Source organism: Danio rerio, chromosome 9, assembly GCF_052040795.2.
Source record: "Danio rerio strain M-AB ecotype USA chromosome 9, GRCz13ab, whole genome shotgun sequence".
Taxonomy (NCBI): domain Eukaryota; kingdom Metazoa; phylum Chordata; class Actinopteri; order Cypriniformes; family Danionidae; genus Danio; species Danio rerio.
In genome coordinates this window covers 33,558,290-33,581,807 of record NC_141029.1, presented here as the reverse complement: position 1 = coordinate 33,581,807, position 23,518 = coordinate 33,558,290, and the positions used below count along the sequence as shown (strand labels likewise).

Here is a 23,518-nt window from a genome sequence, read left to right as displayed (position 1 = left end):
GCACGAGAACATCTCAAACATGGGCCTTCTCCCCCTCCTCTGTCCTCTGGTGTCCCCGTGGTAACCCTTGTCGTCTCTTCTTGCAGGCACCAGTATATTCACTGTATATGAGGCTGCGTCTCAGGAGGGCTGGGTCTTCATCATGTATCGAGCCATCGACAGCTTCCCACGCTGGCGCTCATATTTCTACTTCCTCACGCTCATCTTCTTCCTCGCCTGGCTGGTCAAGGTGGAAAAATCCTTTTGTTCTCACATCAGCGATTTGACAAAACTTAGTCATAATCTGAACACAGGTCCTTTTTTTCATTGAAGAGTCAGGGTTATTCTAGGTGTCTCATATATTGTGCTGTAGTATACTTCAAGTGTCTATATGCATAAGAACAAGCTGGATAGCTCAATTAAAAAGTAATCATAGCTTATTTACTCAACTTCAAGAAGATGTAAGTGACTTTTTCTGAAGAAGAATATTAGTGTGTTATTAATTTTGTTATAACGAAAACCATGTAAATTTAATGGCACTTGAGAGCAAAAAGAAAATATTCAAGCAAAATAAAATGAATACCTATTGGTCCTGATGATAATTTTTACTCTACTGGAGTAAAATGATCAGTTGGTACATGAAAAAAAAGCGAATATTACTATCTTTAATTCCGAGAGAATTCAGAACATTCTGGAAAAAGAAAAGAAAATCATCTATATCTTAGATTGCCTGAGAGTGAGTAAACTTGACAATAATCAGAGTGTATAAGCACACAAAACATATCAGATTACTGGCCTTATTTTTGCATTTTTAAAGGGATAGTTCACCCAAATTGACCCCGTCATTTAATCTAAGAGTTGTACTGTAGGTGGGGAGGTGATTTCATGATATGTTGAATTCAATATCACAAAGTGATGTTGATATATTGATCGGGTTGTAGCACAACACTGATCTGTGTTCAGACTTAGATGCCAGAAAACAATCACAAGATTTCAATTTAATCATAATTGTGGGGAATTTCTTCATCTATTAATATTTGTTTTTTAACTATTGTTTCCAGAATGTGTTCATTGCTGTGATTATCGAAACGTTTGCTGAGATCAGAGTGCAGTTCCAGCAGATGTGGGGATCCCGGAGCAGCACCACGTCAACAGCTACTACACAGGTAAATACAAACACAAACAAAAATATCAAAATTACAGTACGACTTATTTTCCACATTTGTTAATCTATTTGATCATTCTTGTTTAAAATATATTTAGGCAGATGAAATTTAACCAACCAAAAAAGATAAATAAATAAAATATCAAAAGCTTGAATACAAACGTTTTGGATTATTAAACATAGACTGATAAACACCAACACAGACATCTGAAGGATTTCTTCCCATATTTCCCTGGAGGCTGTGAGTCTGGCTTCCCTGGCCTTCAGCAGGCAGGATAGACCCAACAGCAAGCTGTTTTTTAAATAAATTTGGCTGCTTGTCAGGTGGGGGGCCCCGAACGGCACTGAGGGATCTGATTGGGCGGCTGGCAGACTCAAGGGTGAGTCATAGAGGAACGTGGCTGAAAGCGCAGCAGACTGAAAGAGAGGGAAAAAACTGTGTGCATATGTTTATGGATCTGTCATTCAGCCTATATTTGATGTGACTGATCAACTGAAAGGACGGAGAGAATCAATTAACCCTAAATGCTCTTGCTTTCCCGCCTGTAAAGCTGTCCTGTGGGGAAACCTGTCCTGTTGATTTTATACAACTGTCGCCTACCTAATGTTTGGTGAGAATTTCACACTCTCCAAGCTAATGGTGCAAATGCACAGAAAATCTGGAGCGGGGGCGTGGTGTGAAAAGTTGTGTGTGTAATTGTGTGAACTCAGGCATAGTGTCTTCCTGACTGTGCCAGTCACTGTGCCAGAGCCAGTCTTGGAGCAAAGCCTCAGAGGTTGGCATGAGTGGAGCTGGCAGCACTTTTGGCAGCACTGCAGGAGTGACCTGACCACCATTATTCAAGTCTTATGGTTGTAGAAGTGCCCTACGGAAAAAGAATGGTTATAGCACATGACATTTATTCCAGCAAATGGCTGATGTAGTTGTCACCTTAAAATGAAGGAAACAGAAATAACTAATATTGAATCCATTAAACATTGAGATCATAACTGAAAGAAACAAAAAAAAAAAAAAGATTTTGTTATTTAAACACTGGTATACAGTAATCAAAACCATTTTGTTTTTAAATAAAACATGAAATTAGTTATATTTATAATAGTATTTACTATATAATAGAAATAAATAATCCTATAATGTTTAAATAATGATGATGTGTTTTCAGATATGTACACTAAAACAAATACACTTTAAACCAACAAAAAAATACTGTCACTGTTTAATTTAATCTGAATCAAAAATATTTATTGTGGTCAAGAAAAAACTACATTCACACAAAATAATAATAATAATAATAATAATAATAATAATAATAATAATAATAATATATACTGTGTATATATATATTTTTTTTTTCTTTTTTTTTTTTACCTCAGATCATCAAAGTATAATCTTGCTTGGACCTTCCTAAAACAATATAATTTGTTGCATTTATAAATTATGTTCAAATTATAGTTTTGACTTAAAAACTGTTAAAAATTAAAAATGTAATTTAATATTAATCAAAATATTTATTTTGCCCAAGGGAAAAAATACATTGACTCAGAGGAAAAATATTGTTGGTACAGACGAAGAATTAATTAAATGGTTTGACGTAAAATCTAAATCCAAGTAAAGTTGTACTTTGGTCTAAACTATAATAAATGCATATTAAGTTAGTCTGTGCTAATGCTAGTTATTTTATTCTCAATAATGAGGTAAACTATCTTCTGGTGTGTGTGGTCATATGAAATGAAATTTGTTAAATAAAAAAAAAAAAACTTAAGTAAATGGGGTTCTTTTTGCTTTAAGGCAAGTTGAATTTTTCACTCAATCCAATATACAAATGTACTTTGAATAAAAGACACAGTAGTTTCATTGTTCAGTGTTAATTTGACAAAAACATTATTTGATGTAACAACCAAATTTTCAATCACAACAAAAAAAAACTTTTTTTTAATTTTTTTTATTTTGTCGTTTTCTTCCAAAATATTATTAGATAAACTTCTATTACTTCTATAGGGTAAAACAAATTTTAATTAGTAATATTTGACTAAAATACAGCTGAGTTTATTTGACAAATATACAATTATTATACAGTACAGTTAACTTTTTATTTTTTGGTATTTAAAATAATTGATTGTTATTTTTATTTATTAGCTTTGGTGCTAATAAAAACATATTAGTGACATGCTACTATATATTTTATTTGAAAATAATCATAAAATAAATGTGTATCATGATTTAATGTATAGAAAGTACAAATTTTATAATTTCTTGTAACATGTTAAAGGAATAATTCGACCAAAACAGAAAACAATGCAGTCATTTTCTCACCGTTCTCAAACATTTTGAGTTTTTTAAATCCTAAAATGTTATTTTGAAAAATCTTGGAAACTGATTTGAAACACACTTTTTACACATGGCACATGGTTACCCATATGTGATGAAAAAAAATAAAATAAAAGATTTAACAATATTTTTATTTATTTTGACACTTTCTTCACAATGGGTTGACGTTTTTAAAAAGACTATTGAAATAAAGAAATCCAGTATTTGTTTTACTTTTAGGATTTGTTTTACAATTTAGGAGCCGTGTGCACCCACTGGTATGTAAAATCTGCTGCTGACATTTTGTACAGTATTCCCAAAACATATAACACACACACACACACACACACACACACACACACACACACACACACACACACACACACACACACACACACACACACATATATATATATATATATATATATATATATATATATATATATATGTAATATATCAACATCATCAAATTACACAAAAATACAGCAAATGAGAAATAATTGACAGAAAGGATTAAAAACATGCTACTATGGGTGTCAGTGGTTACTGGATTCTAACATTCCTGGATTCTAACATTCCTCAAAATATCTTCTTTTGTGTTCAGCAGAAAAAAAATCATAAAGGTTTGACAACAGTCAAGGCAGAGTAAATAGTGAGTAAATGTTCATTTTGAGGTGAACTATCACTTTAATCCTTCCTTAAAGTAAAAAAGCTTCCTGGCAACTGAAAAAATGACACTGAATGATGATAAACTGTATGTGTATACAGGCACATTTTAATTGTCTGTATTGATTGATAATTAAATATTGGGGCTGACACATGACCTGGGTGTGCATATTTTAAACTTCACAAAAGCATAAGACATATAGAGGTAAAAAAAGTGAAACAGAATGGCCACATCTTCCGAAAATGGAACATATTTTCATTCAAGTATACAGTAAAGCCTTCCAAAAGTAATAAGGTCAATCTCATTCCGAGGACCCAAAGCTGAATTGTCTTCAGCAACATACAGTTTTCCAAGCTCATGGACATTTATGAAACTTGGAATCGATTCCTAATCTGTAAAATCTCCAGCAAAAACAGTATAATGTAGTATTTTGCTCTTGGTCTTGGTGAGGCTATTCTTAGGGGGCTCATATTTCAAAAATGACAAATAACTGAAAGAATTTTAGTTTGCTGTTCCTGTCATGAAATGCTAGAAATTATCCTCTTAACCTTAAAAAAACAGTTGCTGTTTCGTCTGTCTACTTATTCCATGTGAAAAGCCCATTAAGACTTCTTCAGATGTGACCTTGAAAAAAAACACACATCCCTGTTTTATGTCTTAATTTTAATTACACCCAAATGCCTAATTTAAGAAAAATCTCTAAGGAGACAGAAACCCTTGGTTTACTGAATGTTGGACTACACCACTTGGAATGGTGCCTTTAATCTAAAAGAAATATAAGGTTCTTCTGGGGCCTAGTGATACTCTTTGGCAAGATTTGCACCATCCCTTTTGTGACTGCTTTATAAAAAAAATAATATAATTCAATAAGGCCTCTTAAGAAGATTACCACATGAATGGCAAAGTTATAATTACGAGACTACGAGGGGAAACTTTTTAAAAATCTATTTATGTAGGTAACCTTTTTAAGCTGTCAGAGCTGAAGGGGCATTGTGAGCTTAATGACTGTCATTTCTCTTGGGTTTAATTGGTTATCTATTCTTCTGAACTGATAAAAGACAGACATAAGTGGAACAGCAGCAGTTCACATTAAGAGCAGGCATACGCAGATTTTTGCTTTTGTGCTTAGGGGTGGAAAACCAAAAAAAAAAAAAAAAGAAATATGAACCTCAATATACTGTACAGTAAATCAGACACATGTTAATATGTTACAGAGATGTGCATATAACTCACACCTATTTTGCTATGGACTTAAATACTACTGTACATCAGAGAACATGGCAAGCCATCTAACAAATAAAACACATTTCTATGTATATTCTGGCTACTAGTATTTTGATACACTGAAAAAATGGTTCATTGGATTTACAATTTTTTTAAGGTAAGTGGTTGCAAAAATATCTATGGGCCTCATTTATACAAACAAATTTAATTTAGTAATGTTTAACTTAATTAGTTTGTTTAAATTCAGCCCAATTTCCCCGAGATGGGTTGCAGCTCAAAGGGCACCTGCTGTGTAAATACATATGTTTGATAAGTTGATGGTTCAATCTGCTGTGGAGACCCCAGATTAATGAAAGGGACTAAGCCGAAAAGAAAATAAACGAATGAATGAATGAAATTCAGCCCATATAAATGGATTTTAACCGCTTAGTAAATTCAATGAACCATTTTTTTGTCAGTGTACTAGTGTCTTTTTTATTATTTGCTAATATTTATTCATTACTAGTGCTAATTATTTTCCCCGTCATAAACGGCTGTGGGGTGGTACACTTAAAAAATGTATGTATGCTAGTTCTTAAAGGATGAATATTTGTACTTTAAAGTTATACAATAATATCCCAAGGGGCATATTGTACTTTAAATATACATATTAGCACCTAAAAAAATAAATAAAAAAAACTGTCAACAGGTACTGTCTCACTGGCCACGTTTACATGAACATCAGTAATCAAATTATTGCCTTAATCTAAAAGAAAATAATAAGATTAAGGTGTTTACATGAGTTGCTTTTTGAATGTTCCTTTTATGATCCTGTTTCGCATGTTATAGCACATAGTTCATCGTTGCGTCACTGCGCTATCCACACTTCCTCCGGAGTTTTGTGTAATTTCGTGTGTCTCATTTAGAATTTTTGACCTCAACTGCAGTTTGTCACTTTCACTTTCATTCAGGAACATTTCATGCATGCCCCCCTGTGACAAAAGAGATAGTGGATGTGATTATGAACTGCTGGAAGATTGTAGTTGTAGTAGTGACAATAATAGTTTGATTAAGGTGTTTACATGTCTGTACTGCACTTCTATAATGCGACTAAAACCGGCATACTCCAAATGTCTTAACCTGTTTCTGTTTAGATTAGGACTTTAATTGGATTAAATAAATCAAAAATCGCTGTTTACATGGTAGACTCTATAGTCTTAATCATATTAAAATCAGATTATTGTTGGGCATGTAAACATACTCAGTGACACCTTTTGTACCTTTATTTCTGCCAGTGTAGATACTGCTACATTCTGAAAGTATGCATATTCATTAGATACTGCTTAAAAAGTTACTACTGCTTGCATATTGGTTGTAATTATTAGATAGTACTTCTTTTATAGATACTTATTCATTAGATTATTGGCATTATTTATTAGATTACTTTCATAGTCATAAGTATGTATTTCTTTTAGTGACTTCTAACATTCTAGTTACGCATTTAAAGTTTGAGCTGTTGACTTTGAGGACCTGTCATTGCAATATGACATGTATTCCAATAGTTACTTTTATTTATAAGTAGATATTTACAAGGTTTTAATATTTCAGTTTTTAGATTGATGATTTGATAGTACTACTTTTATTAGATAGAAGTAGTTCTTATACATTCGATTCTTAAACTTATTAAGTATTAGTGCTTATTATTTTATTACACTCTTACATCTTACATCATAATTACATCTTTTGTAATTATTAATGATAACAAGTATTATCTTACTAGTGACAACATTGGCCACAGTAGAGGATAGTTAAAAACCTTAATTGTAAAATGAAGACACTCAATACTTATAGTTTTTCTCAGTCGCTTTGGTGCATTTCTCACAACACTATTTACATTTGCACAACAGGTCATGCATTTCTCAAAACAATTAGTCATTTGTGCACATCCTAATAACATTTTCTCATTCCTTTCAACAAATTGCAAATGCTTTCGGACATGCATTAATTGCTTTTATTCAACTCTCTGCTATTTATGACATTATCATTTGCTTATGTCATGTCAGTCAGAATGAACTAAACTTGCAAATGCCGAATAGTCGTTCCATATAAAACTAACAGTCCTCATTTCATTACTTGAGTCATTACAAACAAAAATGTTGAACTTTATGTCAAAATCGGTAAAGCAAACTTTCTAAAAAAAATTTTTTAACTTTATTTTCCTGAAAATGTGTTTAAAATTGAACAATTTGATGTATGATTTACAGACCTGTGTATTTGCAGGTTCAGGTCCAATATGTACTGCAATATTGTTTACAGTTGTGCACAGTTCAACCCAAAGGGAGTTGATGTTTGTTGTAAAAAAGGGTGTGTTTATTCTTTTGCACAATGCTGTGAATAAATTAGGATTGTAAAGAGCAAATGCAGTAAAAATGTGAAACATACATATTCAGTGTCTTGTACTCAGATACCTCACTAAATGCAGGGATGTCCAACTTTACTGTAGTTTTCAAATGGCTGTGCAAATAGTATATAGTGCTGTCTTGAGCATTTTCAGGAAGTGTAACCAACATCTGACTTTTTGCATTGAAAAAATGTCCAGAGTAAACTATCAAAATAACAACATGACAAAGCCATTTGACTATCTTGTTCTAAAACAATGGTGTCAGGACTTTTCATTTTGATGATACTGACAGTTTGATTGACATGAATACTTGCTTTTGAGGAATGAACTATCCATTTTGAGTATGTGACGCGCTTTTGCAGGTTATCAACTAGGTTTTGCAGTTTGCACTAATTGTTTTGAGAAATGCATTAACTGTTATGCAGAAATGCACTGGTGTTGTGAGAAACGCACCAAAGTGACTGAGAAAAACTGTAATAAGTATTTGTATTTGTTTAATAGGTACTAGTATCTAATAGTAATTTCTAGTATCAAAGTGTCAGCGTCTAAGTAATGAATACTAGTATTTAAAAAATAGGTACTATTACAGTATAACCATTATGTAAAATAGTAATGTATTAATAAATATATGACTAGTATAATAATAATAATAACAATAAGAACTAGTGTATAATAAATATATAATAGATGATGAGTTATTAGAATCTAATGAAGTATCAGTATCTAAAGGATAAGCACTAGTAGCTACTGAATAAGTCCGTGCTTAATCGCGATTGATGCTGTTGTCTTAAAAATTGGTACTGACAGCATGAAAACACATGCTAGTATTTATAGATTAAATATTAAAATGGCTTGCCTTTAAAAATTGTTGAGAAGGAATGCTTCTATACAATCTGTTTTATTTATATTTTCTCACGACGGTCGATAAAACGGCTTCAAGCACAGAGGCGTCTGATAGTTTTGGGCTGTGTACATATGGATATGAGTAGCCTCTGTTATGTGCCATATTCAAGGTGCCTGCTGTAGCATTGCCTCCCTCCTCTAGTCCCTGCTGTCTCCGCCGCTGTCTCCTCGTATCTGTCATGGTGAAGTCATGGTGCATTTAGATTCTGAAATGTGAATAGATGCTCGCTGGATCATGAAGCCAATTTCTTGTGACCTTGACTGTGTTTATAAAATGGTCCTGAAGTTGCCGGAGAATTCCATTGAATGTAATATAATTTCTGATTGTTTTTCAGATTGACAGTTGTTTTTCGATTCAAACTCTTTTCCTTTTTTTTCTCCAAGTTTGCTAGCAGAATTTTATTTTGATGCCATTTAATTTATTTTTTAACCTAACTGACAAACCACAAGTCATTCACACTTATTAACAATTCCCTTTCTTTCCCTCTCTTTCCTGGTGGCAGATGTTTCACGAGGACGCGTCTGGAGGATGGCAGCTCGTGGCGGTGGACGTGAATAAACCACATGGCCGGGCGCCTGCTTGCCTCCAGGTACCAGACATGCGATTTAATGGCACTGACGCCCCCGACCGTCAGCACACCCTCAGTATTGCCTGACTGCCACATCTAATGCCACACTGCTGTGTGGGAGTGCAAGAAATGTGCTGCAGGCGGCCCGAGCGCAATAGCCACATTTAGATTTCGCTCAAACTAGCTGGTATGAATTTGACAGAGAATGAATAGACTGGAATGAACATAGCAAAGTTTGCCTTCCCCCTTTTTGTGAACCCAATTTAGCACATGCACAGTGCATACAAACATATGCTTTCTATATAACTTACTTACTTACTTACACTGTTTGATTGTATTTATACTGTGTCATTTTGTGGTGCGACTATAGTTCATTCGTTTCAGTGCGTGCTGGCCCTCATTTCCTTTTTCATTTACTATCAGTGGTGGAAAGTACCGAAGTACCGAGTACCGAAAAATCACACTCAAGGAAAAGTACTATTGCTTACCAAAAAAAGTAGTGCGAGTTTTTATTGCCCGATACGAAAAATTTAGACTTCGATACAATACCTAAATTAAATATCACGATATCGATACTAAATTGATTTTACACCATAATTTTTTTTCTTTCAAAATATTATTTATTAATAAACATCTCATAAAAAAGTGGATCTGCACAAAAACAAAATGTTAAATCTTGATTCAGTTCAATTGTGTCATGTAGGAGTTCCCTCAATTGCGCTGCAAAGCAGACAGTCATACTCAAAGATGATTTTTGCCTTCGGCTCAGCAGCGCGATCCTCTGCTGGCAGGCCAGCCATCATCATGCTCAACTCGGGTAGGGTGTGACTGATACTCTGTCTATATGGTGGCTCAGTGGTTAGCACTGTTGCCTCACAGCAAAAAGGTTGCTGGTTTGAGTCCTGGCTGAGTCAGTTGGCATTTCTGTGTGGAGTTTGCATGTTCTCCCTGTGTTCGTGTGGGTTTCCGGTTTCCCCCACAGACCAATGGCATGCACTGTAAGGTGAATTAAAAAAAACTAAATTGGCCAAAGTGTATGTGTATGAATGTGAGAGTGTATGGGTGTTTCCCAGTACTGGGTTGCAGCTGGAAGAGCATCTGCTGTGTAAAACATATGCTGGATAAGGTAGCAGTTCATTCTGCTGTGGTGACCTCTGTATAAAGAATGAAGGGACTAAACTGAAGGAAAATGAATGAATGAATGAATGAATGAATTAATGAATTAATGAATGAATGAAACTAATTTGAGTATTTGTAATTTGTTATTCACACCACTGTTTGCAGTGCTCCTAGTGTTATTCTGCACCTTTCATCAGTTCATGTAATTTCAAAGAATATCAAATACCATTGTATGTCAACTTTAATGGACAAAACTATGAATAGTTTATCGTTTGAGAGAACAGGCTAGTGTCACTTTTAAACATTTTGACACTGAAATTGAATAGAAATTATGAATTGGTTTTAAATGGTCGAATAGAGTAGGCTTTGATGGTTTGTAATATCATAATAACATAAAGGACAGCATCTGGAGAGAGCCTAGTGGCACTTACCTTAAAAAAAAACACTTTTGACTTTTATATCTGCCTACACAGAGGAGAGAGATCATCAGTGAGAATAGGCCCTTAGTGGAGTTGGATGGAAGTTAATATCCAAAAATACAATTTAATGCATCACTCTCTTTGGGTTAAGATTCAGAAGTACAATCCTGGTGAAAAGCTCACATTTTGTTCACATGACTTTTCAGCTGTGCTTGTGGAAGGGGGCATTTGGAAATAGTCAGTGCAGGTTTAAAAAATAAGACCAAAGACTGGCATTTAATGACATTTCTGGGGCCGGGTTTGTGTGAGGTGATCCCATCAGGTAAAGGAAAGCTTTTGTATTTCCTCAGAGAGGAGCAGAGGTTACAGGGGGTTGGATGAGGTGAACGAGGGAGAGAACTCAGCAAGTGAGTGGAGGTGTAGTTCATCATAGACTTCAATCTCAGTGGCTTTCAGCACAATGCAATCCTCTGTGAACTATTGTTAAAGAGACATGCCACAAATGGCAGACAAATGAACACTAACCTGGAAAGAAATAAAAGCTGTGCTGTAATAAAAATGTAGGTCACTTATTGCAATGGTAAAATATATAGAATGGATACATAATTTGCCTTAAAGGGCAGTTGAGTTTTTAAACCATTTACTGAATGAGTCTCACAAAGACATTTTTTCACTCCAAAATCGGAACACTATACAAAATATATACTTTCAGCATCAGGATTATAGTTGATAAGGCACTGCAATTGCAAAATTGGATTAATTGCAAAATTGTAACAATTATAGAATGAAAGTTTATCGCATGTTTTAAGGCCATTTACCATGTAAACAATCTAAGCCGGTTTGAGACATTTAGATGCAAGAAACAAGTCTGTTTTATTAAAGATGAAATATATTTGATTTATACAGTGGCGACGGTGCAGTGTTATTTTGCTTTAGATTTTTTAAATAGTTTAATAATTATTGTCAGACTCACAGACATAAAGAATACACCGAGCAGGTACAGGACATCAACATGATGTCTGATTGACATTGGACCCCAACATCATGGGACATTGCATTTAGTTTGGAAATGAAAATTGGGTTGATGTCAGAACCCAACGTCAGGCTGACATCAATTTCCAAAGTCGGACGGACAATGCATTTTGGTTATTTTCCAACGCAACCTTAAAACAACAACAAAAAATATTAACGTCTAATGATGTTACAACTTAATATTGTGTGGACGTTATCAATATGACGCCTATCAGACTTTGAGTTTTGGTTGCCATACCTGACAAATAAATGTCAGGATTTGATTTAGTTTAAGATGTTGGCTCAACGTTAGATTTTGGTCACTTTCCAACACAACCTAAAATCAACCAAATATCAATGTCATTTCAGGTCTTTATTGGATATAAAAATAACATTGTCCTTAGATGCTGGCAACCTAAATCTAACATAATTTTATTATCTTATGACATGGTGTGTCTGCTGGGCTTAAACATAGTTGATTGATTCATTTTCTTTTTGGCCTAGTCCCTTTATTATCAGGGATTGCCACAGAGGAATGAACCACCAACTTATCCAGCACATGTTTTACGGATGCCCTTCCAGCTGCCATCCAACGATGGGAAACATCCATACACACTCATTCACACACATACACTACGGACGATTTAGCTTACCCAATTCACCTATAGAGCATGTTTTTGGACTTGTGGGGGAAACCAGAGCACCCGGAGAAACAAGTTAACACGGGGAGAACATACAAACTCCACACAGAAATGCCAACTAACCCAACCAGGGCTTGAACCAGCGACTTTCTTGCTGTATTGTGCTACCCACTGCGCCACTGTGCTGCCCCCATAAACATAATGCACTGATTAAATCATTTGTTGCTTTGTTTAATCATATTACATCCATAATTATTTTCAAAATAAAGCTCATGTCTGGTTAATTTGGTTCTTTAAACAAGGTTGTGAATCAGATCAAAATTTCTGGAAGAACTGATCTGAGATTGCTGCGTGTGTTGTGAAGGACAGATTTATCAATTCTCAAAATCATGATCAGCAATGAAACGATTGACTGATGGCAGAGCAGTGTAATGACATCATCTGATGAATATTCAATTATCTATGTGAGTAAAATGACATAAAATTCATAGTAAATGATTAGTTAAATAAGATACACAATAATTTTCCAACTTTGTTGTGGGCTGCAGACTTAGCACGTTCATGTGTCTAGAGCATTTAGCAATTTATTTATTTTTATTTTTAGAGCAGATTTTCTTTATTATAGTAGCGTAGGCCTATTAATGTTTCTTAATCGTTGTAAAGAATAGCTGACTGTTTAAATTAATTTTGCATCAAAAAAGCATTTTGTTATCGGTAAAGGTGTCTGCAACTTTTGTGACGCATCAAATCATACTTATCATATTAGGTGTAAAAGCATGTGCATGACTGCATAAATTATTATTCCATAAAAAGAAGTTGAATATTGTGCATGTCTGTTATCATACAAAAAATGTACTAAAGCTGTTACCTTAAAATAATACACATTTGTATCTAAATCCATATTAATAAATGTTCTCTTTAAACCCCTTGGGCTGAACCAACAGACAGACTTTGTATGAAATATGCCTGCTCCTGTGCAGGTTTGAGCTACCAGAGCTGTTGCTGAGATCAACTCTTGAATGAGTTTTGAAGAACAAAATGATCTTGGATTGTGTCATTCATCAATAACCAATCCCAGCTAATTGAGTAATCCACGTACAAAGAACAGACCCCAGGTTAAACTCTTTGAATCTCTTTGTTTATTTACATATACAAAATCTTGCAGAAAAAACACAATATCGCAATGAGTAATAGCATTGACAATAGCTTATTTTTATGTTCGCATATTTCTGCCATGAACAGTTTCTAGCTTGCTCTTCATGATATATAAACAGTGAAGCAGTGGGTATTGTGTATTTAGATGTGTGTCATTATATGGTTAAGGTTAATGAGGTCTGGTTGATCGCTTCTGCAAAGGCCACCTTGGTGTTAATTAGGCCTTTGCATTGCCTTATGGTTTAATTGCACTACAGCTATTCTAATGGATTCTTCCTCAAGTAAAAGATTTCCTGTCTAGAGTTTTGCACTTCTCTGGCCGCCAACTTTTTTATAAGTTTCAATTCAGAGCCTTGATATGAATCTCTCCAAAAATAATAAATGTTTCATTGGAGTTTAAATCCTGACCTTTACAATAAGGGATTTGCGATTTTTCCTTTAATAGCATAAGAATCAGTTGAGTCTGCATGATAATTTACAGTTTTTATTTCAGGCTGTGACTACCTGCTAGGACCATTTTCTGTTGTACTTTATATATAGCAAGCGTACCAAAGTAAACTGTGTTGTTGCAAGTTGCTTGTGGCTTTTCTGGTTATGCAAAAACCCTGATTAGTACACCATTAACGATTTTTTTGTAAATTACAGTATTAAACTGTAATTTGAAGTGTTTTTTACTGTAGGATAGTTTTGCAGTTTGTCACTGTATTTTGCTGTAAAATTACAGTATATTTTACACTAAATAGACATTACTGCAAATGCATATGGAGCAAGGTAAATGGTGCTGTAAATACAGTATGTTTGCTTTGATTTTAAGTAAATTACTGGTGAACTGCTCTAAGTAAGCTACTGTAGATTCTACTGGAAATTGTTACAGTGTGTATACTGTAGTCTCTCTACATATGGTATAATAACAATGTGAAGTTTTATACACATCTCTTTTTATAAATATATACATGTGTATAGCAGTTATGTCTGCTGTTGTAACTGCTCAATTTCTTTAAAGTCCTATTTGTAAGTTGTTTGCAATAATGTATTATATATATTAGATTTTGGATTTAACTTAAAAAAACACACATCATTTTGTGTTGAAATATATTGTTAAAAACAGCAGTTCCCTGATTGTCCAGGTCTTTCCTGGTTGGCCTGCATTGTAATCCCTGGATGCCATGATTGATTACACTGTTAATAGAAGATGCACTTAATGAGGGAATGCCTCGACACCCTTTACGTTTCCTCACACCAAGGTTATTTACAAAAAGGAAACCTCCATTACTCCACCTTTGACCTCGCAACACTCATTTCTCCCACGGGACCCATTTCTCCCAGTCATCAGTGTGCATAATCAACAAATGCAACCATGATGCTCTTGCCCGTCTGCATCTCTAACCTGATCTTGAACGGTGGCTAGAGATTTCTAGAGGACAGTTGGCTTTAATTAACCAGCAGGTCCCAGACAGAGCATGAATCACCTCACTGCAGTAATAACTTAGATAAGCAGTGGGATTTGAACACTGCAGGTTTCCATCAGCTATTTTTGTTCCTATTTTCTAATTAAACAATGTAGGAAAAGGCATGCATACAGAGTTCGTAAAAAGTGCTTTTCAAGTTAAGTCAAGCTTTATTGTCATTCCTCTACAGTGAAACGAAATGTTGTGTCACAAAATTGCATAATATTATGAGGTTTTCGTGTGGTGTGGTGTGGGGAGAGGAGAAGGCATTCTAGTTTTGGGATTGTGGATAAGATTTCAGAGGGGAGTAAGGTGATTGGAATTGAGGGCTTTAACAGCTTGTGGAAAGAAACTGTTGAGCAGTCTGGCCAAGCGGGGTCTAATACACTGGAGCCATCTTCCTTATGGCAAGAGCTGGAACAGAATGTGGAGGGGATGGGTGGAGTCTTTCACAATACTTTACACCAGGGGTGCCCAACCTCAGTCCTGGAGGGCCGGTCTCCTGCAAAGTTTAGTTCCAACTTCAATCCGACGCACATGGGCTAACTAATCAAGCTCTTACTCAGTTTTTCTAGAAATGTCCATGCAGGTGTTTTGAGGCAAGTTGGAGCTAAAACCTTCAGGACACCAGCCCTCCGGGACCCTTGCTATAAGAGAATACATGTAGGCAACGCACGCATGTTGTGAGCGACTTCCTTCAGATTCATCAACACGCATGATTGCGTTTATCAATTTTGCTCAAACTAAGCCTTCTAAAGTGTGGCTAGTATTCTGACACAGCAACAAGAAGCAGATGCTTTAGGCCTACAAAGATTGCATTTAAAGGGAAAACGTCAAACTAAACACATGGAATCAACCTAAATGCAGAGGAAGGCACTTTCATCTGGCACTTGCACTGAGTGATAAAGATAATACTCTGATTAAGAGTCTAACATGTAAACAGCGCATTTTGATTACATTAAAGGACAACCACCTCACGAAATGCTTAGGTTTTTCTTTCAGTACGGTACAGCATCAAATTCCATTAAGACAACACTCTTCCACCAGTTCTTACCTCATATTATCATCTAATACCTCAGTTAGTCACAGGGGCATGACAATATGTTGCTGAGAAAAAGTGAAAGTGCCAAACTGCAGTTAAATTCCAAAAATTAAAAATTAAACACCCAAAATTACAGAATAGCCTGGTGAAACAATGATGTTAATTTAAATATGTGCTATAACATGTAAAACGGGATCATAAAAGGAGAATTCAGAAAGCAACTTATTGTCTCATTATTATTGTCTTATTCAGATTAAGGCAAATAATTAGATTGCTGATGTCCATGTAAACGTAGTCACAAACCCCAACCCTAGTAAAAGGTTTTCCCTGATTTTGATGACAGCCTTTCCACAAATTAGTAGTAAACTAATGCATTGTTAATTACATAATGCAAATCTTAAATTCATGCTAAGAAAAAATGATTAAATGAAATATATTAATGCAGTTCAATTCAAATGAAGAGTTCAGATGCAAAACCCTCTAAATCCATCAGACCTTTTTTTTTTTGTAAATAAGCATTTTCTATTAGGCCCTTCTAATTAGGTTCAGAAATTTCATTTTATAGTTAAAGAAAAGATTATTAGCTAGTAAATAAAATAACTTTTTTTTCTAAAATGTCACTTTAGACAATTCTTTGGTTTTTAACAAGGTAAGCTTTTTTTTGCGTCAAAACCAGCTAAAACCACTTCAGCCTTTTTTTTTTTTTTTTGCAAAAACCTCTAAATCCACCTATTGAGATGAGTCAGTGTAATTAGTTGAAAAATCTCTAAAGGGTTTTGAGTTTAGGAAAATTTACATTTGCCATTCACTGACTGTTCTCATAAAAACCTACTACAGCGCGCTACTACATTGAAAACATGGGATTCGATTAGCAATTTTTAATTGTTTCTCTGGATATAGCGGCTTTTGCTGTCAAAGGGAAGTGGCGTTTAGAGGCTTTTGCCAAAAAATTGTTATTTCTGAATGGGCTGATGCTGCGATTTAGATGATTTGAAGTAAAAATATTTGTTGTTTGCATACTACATGCCTAAACCATTCACTCAATGTCATTATCTCTTTTTTTGGCGGTAGTGACGTTTAGCGGCTTTTGCATCTAAACTCCTCAAATATAAAATCTAAATTGACGTACAGTTTACTTAAAAAAAAAAAAAACTAAAACGTTAATTATATTGTTTAATTAAAACCATAAATTTTTTTTTCAAATAAGGGATTTTTCTAGAGTCATCCACCATAATTTTGCTGCTCAAAACTATTGGTTCAGGCACCATTTGGCACTTGTATTGTTTTAAAAGTATTGATTTAGCACCGGTATCAAAATTACCCCAAACGATACCCGCCCTTACTTGCAGCATTTGCTAATGGTTATTGATCGATAAATGACCATAGGTGGGTGTCTTGTCTGTTTCGTTTGCTTTTTTTTCCCACTTAATTGGAATCTTTATCTACCTGTACATATGGAGTATAGACTTTTTGCTTTAAATTAAATTTAGCCTGAAGTATACCTTAAAAATAAACTTAGAATCATAATTTGCTTTACTTCACATAGTTCTTAACATGTATGGTTTTTTTTTCCTCTGGAAACTCAAATTTGTTTAGCAACTTTGTTTATATCAATAAACTCTATGGAGTCAAGCATTATAATAATCTGTGTGCTTTATTGAAATTCTGAAGACAAGCACAGTTGTTCATTTCCATTCACTGATAATGAATGAGGACAGTGGATTCTTTTCACAAGACTGTCATATATTTAAATTCTTGAAAGTTTTTTAATATTTAAAAAAAAAAAATGAATGAACATTACGTATATGCATTCATGTATGTATTAGATCATCTTTGCCTCAAATTACAAACAAAAAAAAAGTTACCGCTTATGTGAGAGGCTGAGAGTAAATCTGACATTATTCTCTCCTCTGGCTGCCGTCATCAGTCTCACACTGCTTTTCTTTTTCTTTATTATTTCAGCAAATAGGATTGTAAAAAAAAATATTTGTTGTTCTCTCCCATTCACTGCACTTTGTTTACCGAACCATGACGCCTTCCGCTACTGACAAACCTGGAAATTTGAAAAGAGTCTATAGTTTTACTTTTAAAATGGATACAAACACCATACAATATGAATCCCATTTTCACTACAGTCAGTCAGTTCAGGTGTTGAACGGTAATTCAGACTGATATAATCAATTATTTGTAAAAAACAAAACACAATTTGTGTTTTAATTCATTTGATGGCTACTTTTCTGATGAATGGCAGTAAAGCTAAGGAGGATGTGAAGACAGAAGTGAAAAACAACTTGCATATCTCATTCAATGACAATAACTTGAGAAGGATAATAGGGTAAATGTATTTACCAATTGTGTAATTCTTTTTTTTTTTGTCTTGCTTTTAATGATCAGATGTGTCAGTGTTCTTTATTGTATTTGTATGTAAAAGAAAGTCACAGTCTTGAGATTTCTTTATGCGACCAACAGGAAAACAAGAGAGATTTGGAATGATTTCTGTTTGTAAAAGATGACAGTTTTGGGGGGAGCTACTCCTTTAAGAATCAGTAAATGTTTGGTCAAATGCCACTGACGTGCGCTGAATGATAAAGCAATGTTCTTGCCTTTGAGTTGTTGCTGTCTTTGATTCTGGCACGAAACTGATGGAGCATGACAGGCACCTTACTGTAAAGAACACTAATTACGTGTCAGCTGACAGGTTTAATGCCTGAAGTTTCAAACATATAAGGCGGAGCAGTAACAAGATGCTCTGAATGTCTGTTTGGAGGAAGATTTGAAGCATACAAATTGGGCTGCATCAAATCCAGTGAAATAGAGAGAGCGCGAGAGATGTGCATCCCGCCCTCTCAAAGGTTGCTCTTTAATTGATTGCGACAGCTCTGCTAGGTATTCATGTGGCACCAGCAACATCAGAAGAAGTAGGCCACCACACCTTGAGTGCATTGACAGTGCTGTTTTTATGGTCTTCATACACGAGAAATAGGCGTCACATCACAAGAATTTTTAAAGTAGACAATGGATGAATTGCACACTCAAGCTCACAAACCCTACAATAAAAACATCATGTCTTTCAGAAAGCCAGAACCAATTCTGGGTGAAGTCAAGAGCCCTGAGAAAATGGAGTCACCTGTTAGTCCCCCTTTAGCCGAAGCACCCGAGGGAAAACCAACATCGAGAAACTGAAAATGTCAAACTGCTTTGTCATGTCTGATATTAGTCATAGAGGCTGCTCTGCAAGTTCTGAGCTGTGATCCCGGACTAGAGCAGCAGACAGTCCAGACTGCCACTGTCCTTCTCTCATCCTTCTCCCTCGAGATATTGTGCGAGATACTTGGTACAGTACGTTTTCTGGAGCTCTAAAAGTTCTTTGCAACTACAGACTTTTCTTTACAGACTAGACAGTAAAAAAATCACTTCATTACTATTTCGAAATTTGTAATTTAAATATGTAAAAACACAATTGTGGAATTCTTTAAATTATTTTGATCTTATATACACTCTTGAAGTTAAAATGATTAGCCCTCATGTGAATTTTTGATCTCTTAAATATTTCCCAAATGATGTGTAGCAGAGCAAGAAATCTTTCACAGTATTTCCTATAATAATTTTTCTTCTATTTGTTTTATTTTGGCTTGAATAAAAGCAGTTTTATTTACTATTAGCCCCTTAAGCAATTTTTTTTTCAGTTGTCCACAGAACAAACCACGGTTATGCGATGACTTGCCTAATTACCCTAACTTGCCTAGTTAAACCATAGATCTTTACATTAGATGTCACCTATCCTGTTGTTGTCCATTGGAAGGAATGCATCAATAGAGCTGCCTATTTAGTACAGGATAGCGCTTCTTTGAAATGAATGTGGGTCCAAGGTGTAGCTTAGGACTGGCCATCCGAAGCCACAGATATTTAAACATTTATACGTGTATCTACAATTGGAGGTTTTCCTTGTGATGAGTATGGTATAATCTCTCTAGGTTTTTTTTCTTTACTCCCATCAAGTGAAGTTTTTTTCCCTCTCCGCTGTCGCCACTGGCTCGCATGGTTCAGGATTGGTTGAGCTACGCATCGATGAATTTGCTCTTCAGTGTTTGAACTCTCAGTAATGATTAAATCACACTGAACTGAGCTAAACTGAACTGTACTGAACTTAAACACTAAAAACTGAACTACACTGTTTCAGTTACTATGACCATTTATGTGAAGCTGCTTTGACACAATCTACATTGTAAAAGCGCTATACAAATAAAGCTGAATTGAATTGAATTGAAAGTATGCACATTTTCTTTTATTAGAAAAATTATTATTTTACAGTACTTTTCTGAATCGATGCATAAGTGACTGCACAGATAATGCCGACAAAGAACAAGTTTGTGTTCATGTAAATGTCCCTCTCTCCATTAAATTTGATCTAATTCATGTCCTGAAACACACCCCTTCTCCCGCTTTCACTTCGGAGGGAGTGATTCGTTTGTGAATGAATCTCCGTTATGAATGATTCATGCGAACCATTGATATCCTTGCGTCTCAGTGTGCATATTCACCTTTCTGATCTATAACATTTATTATATTCAATAATTTATGTTGGACAGTATGCACAATTAGGCGTGGGCACTGTTATGTTATCACTGTTATCAGGCACCCTTATAAGTTACTTCAACGTTCGTGAACTTAGCCGACAATAATACAAGTTTATGGCACGTGCAGTGTCTTGTTGTCATATTTTATTCACAGTGTTTGCTGAATTTATTCAACAAAACTAGCTTAAGCAAAGTATTTAGTGCAAGGTAACGGTACTTGGTCAGTGCAGTAAGAGACTGAATTACCATCAATGACAATACTTGTTGTGCACAGAAGTTCATAATATGAAAAAATTAAAAAACTAAATCTTACCTATGAAATGTTCTGCCTTTTTGCTTTTTCTTACTTTGCTCGTTACTACACCCGTACTCATCGCTAAAGTCCAGCATCTTCAAATTGGCTTTAGTCTTAACTAGAGCGATTTGAATGACTTTGGTCCTGGGAGCCCTGTACAAATGTAGTGGCAGTATTGTCGCATGTGATAGGGCCCGTAAGTGATATCTTGTGTACACTATATATCTATGCTAACTTAAACATTTAAATGTCATTTTAAGCAGTATAAAAGTGTCTCAAAAAATATCTAGTGAAATATTATATACTGTCATCATTGCAAAGATTAAAGAAATACGTTACTAAAAATGAGTTATTAAAACTATTATGTTTAATAATTCAGGTAGGGCTAATAATTCTGACTTCAGCTGTATATGGATATGTTACTTCTGTTGTAAGATCTTAATTTCTTTACACCATATAAATGTAATTTTTTTTTTTACTCTACATTAGCAGTAACATCCTAAAGCCTCTCCAGTCTCTCCTGTTTTGGCCTACAATTGATCCCTCACTTTGGTCAGCCCATTCCTTAGAGCTCTAATCTCTTACACCTCCAACATTTTACTCTAATTACCTTTCCATTTCCATAAGTAGTCTCTTGTGAATTCTCCATGTGTCATCGGCTCATGCTCTGTGGTGCTCTGGTCACTTGCAAAGAATATCAAGATTAGTGTCCTGCCATTGAATTGTTTTACATTGTACAATATACTCATCTGTGTCATTCCAACTATATATATAATATGCACTTTTATTATAAAGCACTTTTAATTTATTTAATTCACCTATAGCATATGTCTTGAACTGTGGGGGAAACAGGAGCACCCAGAGGAAATCCACTTGAACATGGCGAAAACATGCAAACTCCACAGAGAAAGCACTGAGGTGACAGTGCTAAACACTGAGCCACCGTGTCACCCCTAAATGATTAAGTTGATGTAAATATGATTTCTTTTTGGAAAATTTAATTGTGTAATGTGAATCAATGGAACATGCAGGTATATGGTCCACTTCAGCCCAAATAGACGGCAGCACAGAGAGGATCATACGAGTCGACACGGACCTCAAAACAAATCAGTTCCATTTGTATTACTATTAAATGTTGTATTTTATAGCAGATTAATGGTTAAACACTTAGCATTGCTATTATATACTGTGGCTTTCATGAGTCAGTCAACCACTCGAAAAATTAAATGTGATTGGTTGTTTTTTTAAAGAGGGGTAGGAGCTAATTTATGTCCTGCCATGTCTCATGTTTCAGATGAAATTATCGAAAATACTGTGAGTTTCAAAGCCTTTAGGTCATAAGAACCTTAAAGTCTTTTTAGATTGATATTTGTGATTTCTAACTAATTTATCAATCAGTTTCATATCAGTGTCTGTCTTGAAAAATTCCTCATATCAATCAACAGATATACAGCACCTATATATAATATATAATTATATATATATATATATATATATATTATTTTTTTTTTCTTCTTCTTTCTATTATTTAACACAAAATAGCCTATTGACAACAGCCTAAATGTGTCTAGACTTTTTTTCTTTGGGACTTCAAGCCATTGGCTTTTTTTAGATTACTGCAATCCAAACGGAGCCTTTGCAGGGTTTGAGGCGATTTAATTGCCAATTACAAAACCTGTTACATTCTATTTACAACATACACAAGTCTAAGGAACTGCAGTCAATATATCTCTCTGGGCAGATGGACAGCCCCTGGACTCAAAGAAAAAGAGAAAATCTGTTTTGAGATAATCTCTTGTATGCCCTTTTGCCATTGTTTTTCCAAAGGCAAGCTTTATTTTGAAGGTTGTATGTGGCGTGGGGCCGCATTGTTCCACATGTGGCCCAGTCTGGCTGTCAAACCCATGGGGAGAATGTCTCCTTTTTTAATGTCTTGCCACAGTATCTCTCCATCGTACACCTCTCTATGTAACAGACCATTTCTTATTTACTTTCTTCTAGCTGTCTTTTGCTTTCCTCACTTTCACTGTAGCACACGAAGTACAATGAAGTAAAATATTACTCCAATTTACTTATACTGTATTTAATAGTTTCATCAATACAGAAGCAAAGAATAAAGCTTGATTGACTCCCTCCCTCCATTAAAGAGGAGTATAATCACTTTTACATAAATGTTATTGACCATTTTGGCAGCTCTAAAAAAATGTGAGGTTCTTTCTGTTTGCCTTCCAAAAGGTCCTTCCTCTGTTCTCATTTTTCTTTCACTCTTTTTTATCTCTCTTTTCATTTCCTCTCTCTTCAGCTCATTTAAGATTTTCCACCCACCCACAAGCTGTGTTCGTGTATTTGGATGGTCGAGTGTACATGTTGCATTTTATCTGCATCTTTTAGCTCTGTCTCCTCATTGTTTTATAACACATAAATGCTTCCAAGCTGTGAGCGCCTATACAAGTTAGACTGTGCCATCCGCTGTGTCATGACACTGCAAGCAAATTGACCCTCTGTCATTGGTCGTGTTGCATATTTTCTCAGTGTGTGAACTGCTGCTATTTTGGAGTCAAATGTTCAGCATGCACTTTTTTATTGCACTAGGAACACCAAATAGAATTTTAAAAA

The 23,518-nt window shown here is 34.9% G+C and overlaps 2 protein-coding genes and 1 long non-coding RNA gene across 11 annotated transcripts in view; 2 read left to right on the top strand and 1 right to left on the bottom strand.

The window, feature by feature from the left end:
• clybl (citrate lyase beta like) overlaps positions 1–23,518 on the bottom strand; it is a 760,714-nt gene that overhangs the window by 211,146 nt on the left and 526,050 nt on the right. The gene's annotated exons all lie outside the window — the stretch shown is intronic.
• Positions 1–23,518, top strand: part of nalcn (sodium leak channel, non-selective) — a 192,014-nt gene that overhangs the window by 63,669 nt on the left and 104,827 nt on the right. For all 9 annotated transcript variants that reach the window (XM_087266408.1, XM_087266412.1, XM_087266411.1 and 6 more), the window contains 3 exons: positions 87–229; positions 1,041–1,145; positions 9,130–9,216. In XM_087266408.1, coding sequence (XP_087122534.1) covers positions 87–229; positions 1,041–1,145; positions 9,130–9,216 — 335 coding nt within the window. The remainder of the gene's footprint in view (positions 1–86; positions 230–1,040; positions 1,146–9,129; positions 9,217–23,518) is intronic.
• On the top strand, positions 17,251–20,883 carry LOC147835335 (uncharacterized). The gene is made up of 2 exons (XR_015499608.1): positions 17,251–19,984; positions 20,301–20,883. It is a non-coding gene; the product is annotated as an uncharacterized LOC147835335 (long non-coding RNA).